Source organism: Oncorhynchus mykiss, chromosome 19 (genome assembly GCF_057628025.1).
Source record: "Oncorhynchus mykiss isolate SJ-2025 chromosome 19, ASM5762802v1, whole genome shotgun sequence".
NCBI lineage: Eukaryota > Metazoa > Chordata > Actinopteri > Salmoniformes > Salmonidae > Oncorhynchus > Oncorhynchus mykiss.
In genome coordinates this window covers 49785611-49797924 of record NC_143040.1, presented here as the reverse complement: position 1 = coordinate 49797924, position 12314 = coordinate 49785611, and the positions used below count along the sequence as shown (strand labels likewise).

The 12314-nt window shown below is 45.5% G+C and overlaps 1 protein-coding gene across 1 annotated transcript in view; it reads right to left on the bottom strand.

Annotated features, from left to right (window-relative positions):
- The window catches only part of LOC110497848 (reticulon-1), a 50374-nt gene that overhangs the window by 19405 nt on the left and 18655 nt on the right, over positions 1–12314 (bottom strand). The window contains exon 2 of the mRNA XM_021574279.3: positions 665–1381. Within this exon, the coding sequence (XP_021429954.3) occupies positions 665–1381 (717 nt within the window). The remainder of the gene's footprint in view (positions 1–664; positions 1382–12314) is intronic.

Here is a 12314-nt window from a genome sequence, read left to right as displayed (position 1 = left end):
ACTTGCCAAAACTATAGTTTGTTAACAAGACATTTGTGGAGTGTTTGAAAAACTAGTTTTAATGACTCCAACCTAAGTGTATGTAAACTTCCGACTTCAACTGTATATGCTCCTAAAAAAACAACGAGGCGATGGGAGAGGCTGGACTTGCAGTGCGTCAAGCATATAAAATAAAACCAAGTTATATTTCAGCCCCTGGCAACGAAGACACCCATTGACCTGCGCGAGCAGTTTAGATGAGATGATTGAATAACATGCGCGTGTACATTTACTATGCAACGCAAACGGTGTTGTCAGCATGTTTGGCATATGTATATGTACTGATGTGTTGGTAGCTGTCAGCAATGTGTGCAGCTGTCAATCTAACTTTTCGGGGTTCTTATTTTAAACGTATGTAGTTCAGTCCTTGAGCTGTTCTTGTCTATTGATGTTCTGTATTATGTCATGTTTTATGTGGACACCAGGAAAAGTAGCTGCTGCTTCAGAAAGAGCTAATGGGGATCTGAATAAGATACAAAGAAAATACTTACATCTAAATGTGTTTTTTTACCCACTTGAAATACTGTACATAAATTGTCATTAAACCATAGTCCAAGACCAAGACCATGGTTATGGTGAACTCTAACTTACAAGGACACAGTGGGAGTGCGTGGGCGATAGGTACCTGTTGGGGATGCATTGGGGGATGAGTCGGGGCTGTCGTCCTCTGGCTCAGAGAGCGTAACCGTGGGGACGCCCTGCAAGCCCAGGCTGAGGATGTTGTCAGACACGTTTGCCTGTGGGAGGATGGGTTTGGGGGCAGCAGGTGGGTGGGACTCGGTCAGGATGATCTTCACAGGGCTAGCGGTCTGAGGGGTGCCCAGGTTGCGGTAGGAGCGGTAGTCAGACAGCTCCTCATCCTCAGAAGGCTCCTCAACGTAAGGGAAGGAGTGGGAGTCCAGCGCCGGTCCCAGGTTCTCGTCCTCTTCCTCCTCGTGTCCTGCAGGGCTCTTATCCATGTAGTCTCCCAGGGAGTCCAGGCCAGACAGCCCGGTGTCCACCAGACTATGCAGGGGTGCTGGTTGTGGACAGCTCAGGTTGTGGACGTCATCACCATGGCTGATATCCATGTAGTTGTAGGCCTCCGTCTTCAACTCAGAGCTACCCAGCAGGGACTTGGGCATCACATCAACCAGGTCAGTGGTCATCTTGGTGTGGGGGGAATCAAAGATGCCGTAGGAGTCGAAGGTGTCCTGGGAGGAGTGGTCAGAGGAACGCTTCAGGTCATCAGACAGGTAAGAGGCATCCTGGCCTGAGGGGTAGCTCTGATTGGACAGGAGTGAGGTGTACAGTTCACCATCATCACTCATGGGCTTCCTGAAAAGGTCAGACATGGCATCACCTAGAAGCAGAAAAAGAGAAGATGGACATTGGATTTAAATCACAGACCTTAGAGACAATTGGATTAGGCAAACTTAAAAGTATAGAAAAGTGGATAGATGAAATAGGCAGAAGATAGCGTCACAGGCAATAACAGGCATAACAGGCATAACATGTCATTGATAATTCTGTCAACAGTGAACTGGTGCAAATATGAAACTGCTGCGTCAGAGGTGAAATTATTAAAAACAAGTTCTACAATCAACTGTTGAACAGTTCCAATAAACTGTTAAATTGGCAATAACAAGATTGTTACATTTGTGTACGCCAGGCTTGATAGTGGAGACGTGTGGGATTGTGGGGAGAGTATGGGAATCAGTTGGGAGATGGCGGTGCAGATCAGTGATGCAGCACTAACAGAGGGCACTTGTGCCCTGAGCGGGACAAAGGCGGATTGTTCAAACCCCAAAACTCATCCTGCCAGCTCTTAATCCTCAGACAGTGAGGTGCGGGGGAAGGGCTCTGTATTCATTCACATCTCTCGTTTGTATTCGTAAATCTCCTCTGACAAGATGGCCGATTGTGTCACTGAGGCACACACACACACACACTACTGTACCCTGTCCTTTTCTGTGTGACTTGCCACCTAGAGTAAAGCATGTCCAGTACGGCATGTAATTTTAATTTATTTATTTCACCTTTATTTAACCAGGTAGGCAAGTTGAGAACAAGTTCTCATTTACAATTGCGACCTGGCCAAGATAAAGCAAAGCAGTTCGACAGATACAACGACACAGAGTTACACATGGAGTAAAACAAACATACAGTCAATAATACAGTATAAACAAGTCTATATACGATGTGAGCAAATGAGGTGAGAAGGGAGGTAAAGGCAAAAAAAAAGGCCATGGTGGCAAAGTAAATACAATTTAGCAAGTAAAACACTGGAATGGTAGATTTGCAATGGAAGAATGTGCAAAGTAGAAATAAAAATAATGGGGTGCAAAGGAGCAAAATAAATAAATAAATTAAATACAGTAGGGAAAGAGGTAGTTGTTTGGGCTAAATTATAGGTGGGCTATGTACAGGTGCAGTAATATGTGAGCTGCTCTGACAGTTGGTGCTTAAAGCTAGTGAGGGAGATAAGTGTTTCCAGTTTCAGAGATTTTTGTAGTTCGTTCCAGTCATTGGCAGCAGAGAACTGGAAGGAGAGGCGGCCAAAGAAATAATTGGTTTTGGGGGTGACTAGAGAGATATACCTGCTGGAGCATGTGCTACAGGTGGGAGATGCTATGGTGACCAGCGAGCTGAGATAAGGGGGGACTTTACCTAGTAGGGTCTTGTAGATGACATGGAGCCAGTGGGTTTGGCGACGAGTATGAAGCGAGGGCCAGCCAACGAGAGCGTACAGGTCGCAATGGTGGGTAGTATATGGGGCTTTGGTGACAAAACGGATTGCACTGTGATAGACTGCATCCAATTTGTTGAGTAGGGTATTGGAGGCTATTTTGTAAATGACATCGCCAAAGTCGAGGATTGGTAGGATGGTCAGTTTTACAAGGGTATGTTTGGCAGCATGAGTGAAGGATGCTTTGTTGCGAAATAGGAAGCCAATTCTAGATTTAACTTTGGATTGGAGATGTTTGATATGGGTCTGGAAGGAGAGTTTACAGTCTAACCAGACACCTAAGTATTTGTAGTTGTCCACGTATTCTAAGTCAGAGCCGTCCAGAGTAGTGATGTTGGACAGGCGGGTAGGTGCAGGTAGAGATCGGTTGAAGAGCCTGCATTTAGTTTTACTTGTATTTAAGAGCAATTTGAGGCCACGGAAGGAGAGTTGTATGGCATTGAAGCTTGCCTTGAGGGTTGTTAACACAGTGTCCAAAGAAGGGCCAGAAGTATACAGAATGGTGTCGTCTGCGTAGAGGTGGATCAGAGACTCACCAGCAGCAAGAGCGACCTCATTGATGTATACAGAGAAGAGAGTCGGTCCAAGAATTGAACCCTGTGGCACCCCCATAGAGACTGCCAGAGGTCCGGACAGCAGACCCTCCGATTTGACACACTGAACTCTATCAGAGAAGTAGTTGGTGAACCAGGCGAGGCAATCATTTGAGAAACCAAGGCTGTCGAGTCTGCTGATGAGGATGTGGTGATTGACAGAGTCGAAAGCCTTGGCCAGATCAATGAATACGGCTGCACAGTAATGTTTCTTATCGATGGCGGTTAAGATATCGTTTAGGACCTTGAGCGTGGCTGAGGTGCACCCATGACCAGCTCTGAAACCAGATTGCATAGCAGAGAAGGTATGGTGAGATTCGAAATGGTCGGTAATCTGTTTGTTGACTTGGCTTTCGAAGACCTTAGAAAGGCATGGTAGGATAGATATAGGTCTGTAGCAGTTTGGGTCAAGAGTGTCCCCCCCCTTTGAAGAGGGGGATGACCGCAGCTGCTTTCCAATCTTTGGGAATCTCAGACGACACGAAAGAGAGGTTGAACAGGCTAGTAATAGGGGTGGCAACAATTTCGGCAGATAATTTTTAGAAAGAAAGGGTCCAGATTGTAGATTTGTAGGGGTCCAGATTTTGCAGCTCTTTCAGAACATCAGCTGAACGGATTTGGGAGAAGGAGAAATGGGGAAGGCTTGGGCGAGTTGCTGTGGGGGGTGCAGTGCTGTTGACCGGGGTAGGAGTAGCCAGGTGGAAAGCATGGCAGCCGTAGAAAAATGCTTATTGAAATTCTAAATTATGGTGGATTTATCAGTGGTGACAGTGTTTCCTATCTTCAGTGCAGTGGGCAGCTGGGAGGAGGTGTTCTTATTCTCCATGGACTTTACAGTGTCCCAGAACTTTTTTGAGTTAGTGTTGCAGGAAGCAAATTTATGCTTGAAAAAGCTAGCCTTGGCTTTTCTAACTGCCTGTGTATAATGGTTTCTAGCTTCCCTGAACAGCTGCATATCACGGGGGCTGTTCGATGCTAATGCAGAACGCCATAGGATGTTTTTGTGTTGGTTAAGGGCAGTCAGGTCTGGGGAGAACCAAGGGCTATATCTGTTCCTGGTTCTAAATTTCTTGAATGGGGCATGTTTATTTAAGATGGTTAGGAAGGCATTTAAAAAAAATATCCAGGCATCCTCTACTGACGGGATGAGATCAATATCCTTCCAGGATACCCCGGCCAGGTCGATTAGAAAGGCCTGCTCGCTGAAGTGTTTCAGGGAGCGTTTTACAGTGATGAGTGGAGGTCGTTTGACCGCTGACCCATTACGGATGCAGGCAATGAGGCAGTGATCGCTGAGATCTTGGTTGAAGACAGCAGAGGTGTATTTAGAGGGCAAGTTGGTTAGGATGATATCTATGAGGGTGCCCGTGTTTAAGGCTTTGGGGAGGTACCTGGTAGGTTCATTGATAATTTGTGTGAGATTGAGGGCATCAAGTTTAGATTGTAGGATGGCTGGGGTGTTAAGCATGTTCCAGTTTAGGTCGCCTAGCAGCACGAGCTCTGAAGATAGATGTAGGCTACCACAGCATGAGAGCATTGCAAAGGTACCCCAACAATACGGTGCAATTTCACATTAATTGAATTTACGCTTTGACTCAGTTTTTTCACTTTAAAATGTATGCCAAACAAAAAACATTAATTTCGAGTTTAACAAACCATACAATTATGCACAATGACGACTTAACATACAGTTGAAGTCAGACGTTTACATACACCGTAGCCAAATACATTTCACAATTCCTGAAAATGTAAAGTAAAAGTAAAAAGTAAAAGTAAAAATTCCCAGTCTTAGGTCAGAGTTAGGATCACCACTTTATTTTAAGAATGTGAAATGTCAGAATAATAGTAGAACGATTTATTTCAGATTTGATTTCTTTCATCACATTCCCAGTGGGTCAGAAGTTTACATACACTCAATTAGTATTTGGTAGCATTGGCTTTAAATTGAGTAACTTGGGTCAAACATTTAGGGTAGCCTTCCACAAGCTTCCCACAATAAGTTGGGTGAATTTTGGCCCATTCCTCCTGACAGAGCTGGTGTAACTGAGTCAGGTTTGTAGGCCTCCTAGCTTGCACACGCTTTTTCAGTTCTGCTCACAAATTATTTATGGGGTTGAGGTCAGGTCTTCGTGATGGCCACTCCAATACCTTGACTTTGCTGTCCTTAAGCCATTTTGCAACAACTTTGGAAGTATGCTTGGGGTTATTGTCCATTTGGAAGACCCATTTGTGACCAAGCTTTAACTTCCTGACTGATGTCTTGAGATGTTGCTTCAATATATCCACATAATTTTCCTCCCTCATGATGCCATCTATTCTGTGAAGTGCACCAGTCCCTCCTGCAGTAAAGCACCCACCACAACATGATGCTGCCACCCCCGTGCTTCACAGTTGGTATGGTGTTCTTTGACTTGCAAGCCTCCCCCTTTTTCTTCCAAACATAACGATGGTAATTATTTTTTATTTTATCTTTATTTAACTAGGCAAGTCAGTTAAGAACAAATTCTTATTTTCAATGACGGCCTAGGAACAGTGGGTTAACTGCCTTGTTCAGGGGCAGAACGACAGATTTGAACCTTGTCAGCTCGGGGATTCAAACTTGCAACCTTTCGGTTACTAGTCCAAAGCTCTAACCACTAGGCTACCTGCCGCCCAATTATGGCCAAACAGTTCTATTTTTGTTTCATCAGATCAGAGGACATTTCTCAAAAAGTACGATGTTTGTCTCCATGTGCAGTTGCAAACCGTAGTCTGGCTTTTTTATGGCGGTTTTGGAGCAGTGGCTTCTTTCTTGCTGAGCGGCCTTTCAGGTTTCGTTGACATAGGACTCGTTTTACTGTACTGTAGATATAGATAATTTTGTACCTGATTGGTGGAGTGCTGCAGAGATGGTTGTCCTTCTGGAAGATTCTCCCATCTCCACAGAGGAACTCTGGAGCTCTGTCAGAGTGACCACTGGGTTCTTGGTCACCTCCCTGACCAAGGGCCCTTCTCCCCCAATTGCTGTTTGGCCGGGAGGCCAGCTCTAGGAAGAGTCTTGGTGGTTCCAAACTTCTTCAATTTAAGAATGATGGAGGCCACTGTGTTCTTGGGGACCTTCAATGCTGCAGGCATTTTTTGGTACCCTTCCCCAGATTTGTGCCTCAACACAATCCTGTCTCTGAGAATTCCTTCGCCCTTATGGCTAAGTTTTTCCTCTGACATGCACTGTCAACTGTGGGACCTTATATAGACAGGTGTGTGCCTTTTCAAATCATGTCCAACCAATTGAATTTACCACAGGTGGACTCCAATCAAGTTGTACAAACATCTCAAGGATGATCAATGGAAACAAGATGCATCTGAATTTGAACGCATTTGAATGCATCTGAACAGGATGCATCTGAATCATCTCAATTTCAAGTCATAGCAAAGGGGCTGAATACTTATGTAAATAAGGTATTTCTGTGTTTTATTTGTAATACATTTGCAAACATGTTTTACTTTTTTATTCTGAATGCACTGTATATGATAGGTTCAGATTTGGTCCAGTCTGGTCAATCTGTGGATGTTAACAGGCATGGGTGGACTGACCAAATGGAAACATTTCAACGTCCATGGACATCCGCTGTTGGTCGGTTCTCAGTGGGCGAGGATGCGGGATACAGTAAATGGAAAGAGAGGGGGCTCATGGGAGAGGTGTCAGTAAGAACGGGGACAGGTGACATTAACTGGTGAGTGAGTGAGTGAGTTTGTCCAGACAGACTATTTTAACACTCTTGGTTTGACCCCTAGACAACAGAAAGACAAAGAAAACAGGTATGAGCAGAACATAACAGTATGCAGGTGGAAGGGAGGACAGTAGCAGGTGGCCCAACTAGTTTGGTACTATTATGATTTCCCATTATAGCCAATTCATTTGCAGAAATAATGTTACTGATTTTTGGGTAATTCCGTTGCCAATCACTTCATAATTGATAAACAACATTGATATCAGTTAAATCACTATAACTAAATTGGTAGATTTACCATTACTTTATACGTCTGTGAACTTTCAGTATACTCCCTCCTCATGAGGGAGAGAAATGAGAAAATATCTTAAAGATATCTGGGTTTTTGGTAACGGAATTACAAAGCACAAGGCAATATTTCCTAAACTTACAGAAGGTAAACAATTTCTCCAAAACTAAATATACGTGTTGATATTAGTTGGCAGGGGTCTTAACGCCAACATTATTATGTTTAAATGTATTTCTGATAACATCTACCAGAAAGTTTTAAAAGGTTTCTAAGACCACTTTTCTATCGGTTTATCAAGAAATCAGATGGAAAATAGTAAAAAAATGTTTTATCTATACCTTCATTTCAGATTTCATTTGACACCCAATTAGATATGCTCCTATGACTTCATTTGTTGGTGCTCATGGGTCTTTTTCGATGGAAATTACTGTAGTCTTTGTTAACATCCATGTGTCGTCTACTGCCAAAAATACTAAGCTTAACTTGAAAATAAATATTTGGTTTCCGTGAACTTGATAGATCAGACTTACAGTGCAGCAAGCCAACATTTTTCTGCAAAGTGATTGGACACAAGTTGCACACACAGTGAGGCCCATGGCTAGAATGTGTGCTGTGTTGCACAGCTGAGTGCAAAGCGTAGTTTACTCCCCCACTAACTGTGCTGGGAGCACCTCCCCTCTCTCCCCAGAGCTGCTCTACAGTCTTCAACTCTCACTGGGCAGCTGTGCCTCTATAAATAGGCAGAGTCCAGCTGCTGGGGTGGGTGAGGATGAGGGGGTGGGATAAGGATGAGGGATTTAAATAGGAACTTCCAGGCTCTTACAGAGAATGTAGACTGAGTACCCTACCGTTCAGAATGTCCCTTCCCATCCTTCCCCCCCGTTCTGTTCTCCCTGCAGGTCCTGCTCCCTTTCCTCATGGTATTGTACAACGTCTACAATGTCCCTGTCAATAAATCATACAAAACACAATGTCCTAAACACTAGGCTACACCCACGATAACATGGTGAGATCCTAAGCAGAGCAACATGGCAGCAGGCTATTTTCTGTTAGGTAGAATGTAGTCAGGGCAGCATATGAAATGTCTGAGCATTATCAGGCTGTTCCTAAAGCAGATGGGAACAGCTGTGGCTGTGGTGTCTGGAGTTCAGTGGGGTTCATGAAGCCATAGATCTACTGACAGCCAGCCTACTACTGTATAATCCTCTTATGGCTCTCCTTTCTCCCCATTCTGCCATCCCCCTGACAATACCAGAAGCATAATCTACCATTGACTGAGTCACATTAACTACACAGAAGAGGGCAGGACTCTGGACTCATAAATACAACATCCTGTGAAGAGAGGTGACCTCTGGAGCTGGTTGCAGTTGATTCCTGGCAGTGGGTCACACGCACCCCCCATATTCTCTCTCCACACCGCTGGCTGCTTTAGAGAATGACAGTGACGTAGCGCTGAGCGGTTGCTTGCTAACTACTCCTGGAGGCATCGAAGCAGCAGAATGATGGGAATAGACAGGATAAGTGTTCAGCAGACAGACATCAGGGCAGCAGCGGCTGTAAAGGGCTGCTCAGACAGACAGGAGAGCTGTCTACTGATCCACATCAACATACAGCAGCGGCCATTGTGGCGCAGCAGCTGTACCTAGACAGTCAAACACTGGAAAAAAAAAACACAAGGCCAAGCAAGCGCTTCAGCTCATTCAGACAGGATCAGACGTGACAGCACAGAAACTATTGTTTCAGAATTTGCCACAACATTATCATGCTTCTGAGTGGATAACACAGTTAAATACATCATTTCTGGTGGATGTGTTGTGAAGGGGCAGTCAACTTTCCTACACACAAGCAACACAGCCATTAACCTAATGCACCCTGACAATTGTTGCTACGCTAAGCCGAGGTATCTCTAAATTTATGGCTGGAGACAAAAACGTGATAACAGATGACATCAAAAGTATTGGCTATTATGTATAGGCCTGGAAGCAGAGGTTCAATGAACTGCATGTAGGCGGCTGCGGCCTGATGCATTCACTCCACAAGACTATGCCATTGAATTCATGATAATGACAGTAATCTTCAATGTCAACAATCTTTTTCTCTATTGTGTTTGGCTGCTCGCTAATTTGATATTTATATAAAATTAAAGGCAAACCTGAACAACAATCAAGTTGATTTTAAATCCAAGAGGGTCTTGTAGTCTTGGTTTGTTTTCCTAATGCCTTGCAGATGAATACAAAACTGTCAGTACTCCTCTAGCTTTCGAGAGCCCCACTCCCTCAACCTCTCCACTCCCTCAACCTCTACACTCCCTCAACCTCTACACTCCCTCAACCTCTCCACTCCCTCAACCTCTCCACTCCCTCAACCTCTCCACTCCCTCAACCTCTCCACTCCCTCAACCTCTCCACTCCCTCAACCTCCCCACTCCCTCAACCTCTACACTCCCTCAACCTCTACACTCCCTCCCTCAACCTCCCCACTCCCTCAACCTCTCCACTCCCTCAACCTCTCCACTCCCTCAACCTCTCCACTCCCTCAACCTCTCCACTCCCTCAACCTCTCCACTCCCTCAACCTCTCCACTCCCTCAACCTCTCCACTCCCTCAACCTCTCCACTCCCTCAACCTCTCCACTCCCTCAACCTCTCCACTCCCTCAACCTCTCCACTCCCTCAACCTCTCCACTCTCTCAACCTCTCCACTCCCTCAACCTCCCCACTCTCTCAACCTCTCCACTCTCTCAACCTCTCCACTCCCTCAACCTCTCCACTCCCTCAACCTCTCCACTCCCTCAACCTCTCCACTCTCTCAACCTCTCCACTCCCTCAACCTCTCCACTCCCTCAACCTCTCCACTCCCTCAACCTCTCCACTCCCTCAACCTCTACACTCCCTCAACCTCTACACTCCCTCAACCTCTACACTCCCTCAACCTCTCCACTCCCTCAACCTCTCCACTCCCTCAACCTCTCCACTCTCTCAACCTCTCCACTCCCTCAACCTCTCCACTCTCTCAACCTCTCCACTCCCTCAACCTCTCCACTCCCTCAACCTCTCCACTCTCTCAACCTCTCCACTCCCTCAACCTCTCCACTCCCTCAACCTCTCCACTCCCTCAACCTCTCCACTCCCTCAACCTCTCCACTCCCTCAACCTCTACACTCCCTCAACCTCTACACTCCCTCAACCTCTACACTCCCTAAACCTCTACACTCCCTAAACCTCTACACTCCCACCTCCATGCAGCCTTCTGGCCCTGAGAGGGACATAGGAGATGCCGTGCTGTATCAGCAGAGCTCTGGAGCACGAAGGCCTTTAATAAACCTCCACTACTTCCATCTAGCCTCTTCCGATGAGAAGAGAGACAGCCTATAGGGAGGTCAGAGACCTGGCAGTGTGTTACCAGGACAACAACATCTCCCTCAACGCCAGCAAGACAAAGGAGCTGATCGTGGACTACAGGAAGCTGAGGGCCGAGCACACCGACATCGATGGGGCTGTAGTGGAGCGGGTTGAGAGAATCAAGTTTCTCTGTGTCCACATCACTAAGAAATTAACATGGTCCACACACACACCATCACAGTCGTGAAGAAGGCACGATAACAATTATTCTCCCTCAGGAGACTGAAAAGATTCAGCATGGGCCCTTAGATCCTCAAAAAGTTCTACAACTGCACCACTGGCTGCATCACCGCTTGGTATCAGACCGCTTGGCATCAGACCGCAAGGTGCTACAGAGGGTAGTGCGTACGGCCCAGTACATCACTGGGGCCAAGCTCCCTGCCATCCAGGACCTCTATACCTGGCGGTGTCAGGGGAAGGCCCTAAAGATTGTCAGAGACTCCAGCCACCCAACTCATGGACTGTTCTCTCTGCTACCGCACAGCAAGCACTACTGATGCACCAAGTTGGGAATCAACAGGGCCCTGAACAGCTTCAACGCCCAAGCCATAAGACTGCTAAATAGTTCATAAAATAGCTGCCTGGACTATCTGCATTAGGGCTGTCCCAGACAAAAAAAATAAAATAATCTTGGTTGACCAAAAGTCGTCTGTTCTTTCGACCAATTGATTGCTAGAAAATGTTAAACGTGTATTCTTCCATATACAGACATGGTTTTTATTTCTTATTTAACACATACTTTTATATAAAGCAATGACATAACAATAATACATTAGCAAACATAAGCTCTTTAATCCAACCCCTCAGCCACTCTCAGCCCATCACAACTATCAGCAGCATACCACCCTGCATACCACTGCTGGCTTGCTTCTGAAGCTAAGCAGGGTTGGTCCTTTGTTTCAAGTGTATGTGGCGGTTCTAGCTTGTATGGCGCCCTGGGCAAACCGGGCGAACCCCCCCCCTCCTTCAGCGCCCGCCCCCGCGTGAGCCCCGTGTCGCCCCCGGCAAGATGCAGCCCTGGGCGGCTGCCCATGTTTCCCGTACCTAAATCCGCTACTGATTTGTATTAGTCTATAAATAAATCTCTTTTCCAAAATTCGTCATCTCTTCTATGTCTTATTCGACTAGTATTTTGTAAAGTGTAAGGATAATAATTCAGCCATAGTTGTTCTGAAATGTTTTTTGCTTGCCAACATTTTACTCCCTCCTCTATGTTTAATATAATAATAATATAATAATATAATATAACACACCTACATTAATTTCGGTTGCCTATCTTGACATTCATTTTGATCTATAGAAAGTATTTGACTCTGATGTATGCCACATAAAGAATTTGACTATAGCCACAAAATTAAGGAAATTAGAAGGGGAGAGAATTCTGGCGGGGGGGAGATTTTCGGCACAACACCGGAACCTATTTCAGTCCAAGTCAAGCACTGACAAGAAGCCTTTATGACATTTCACTGGATCAGAGCATGACATTTTTCCCTTTCACGCTGAGTGGTTATCGAAAGGAAGAGAGCTGGAAAAGATTTTTCAAATACATTGAGAA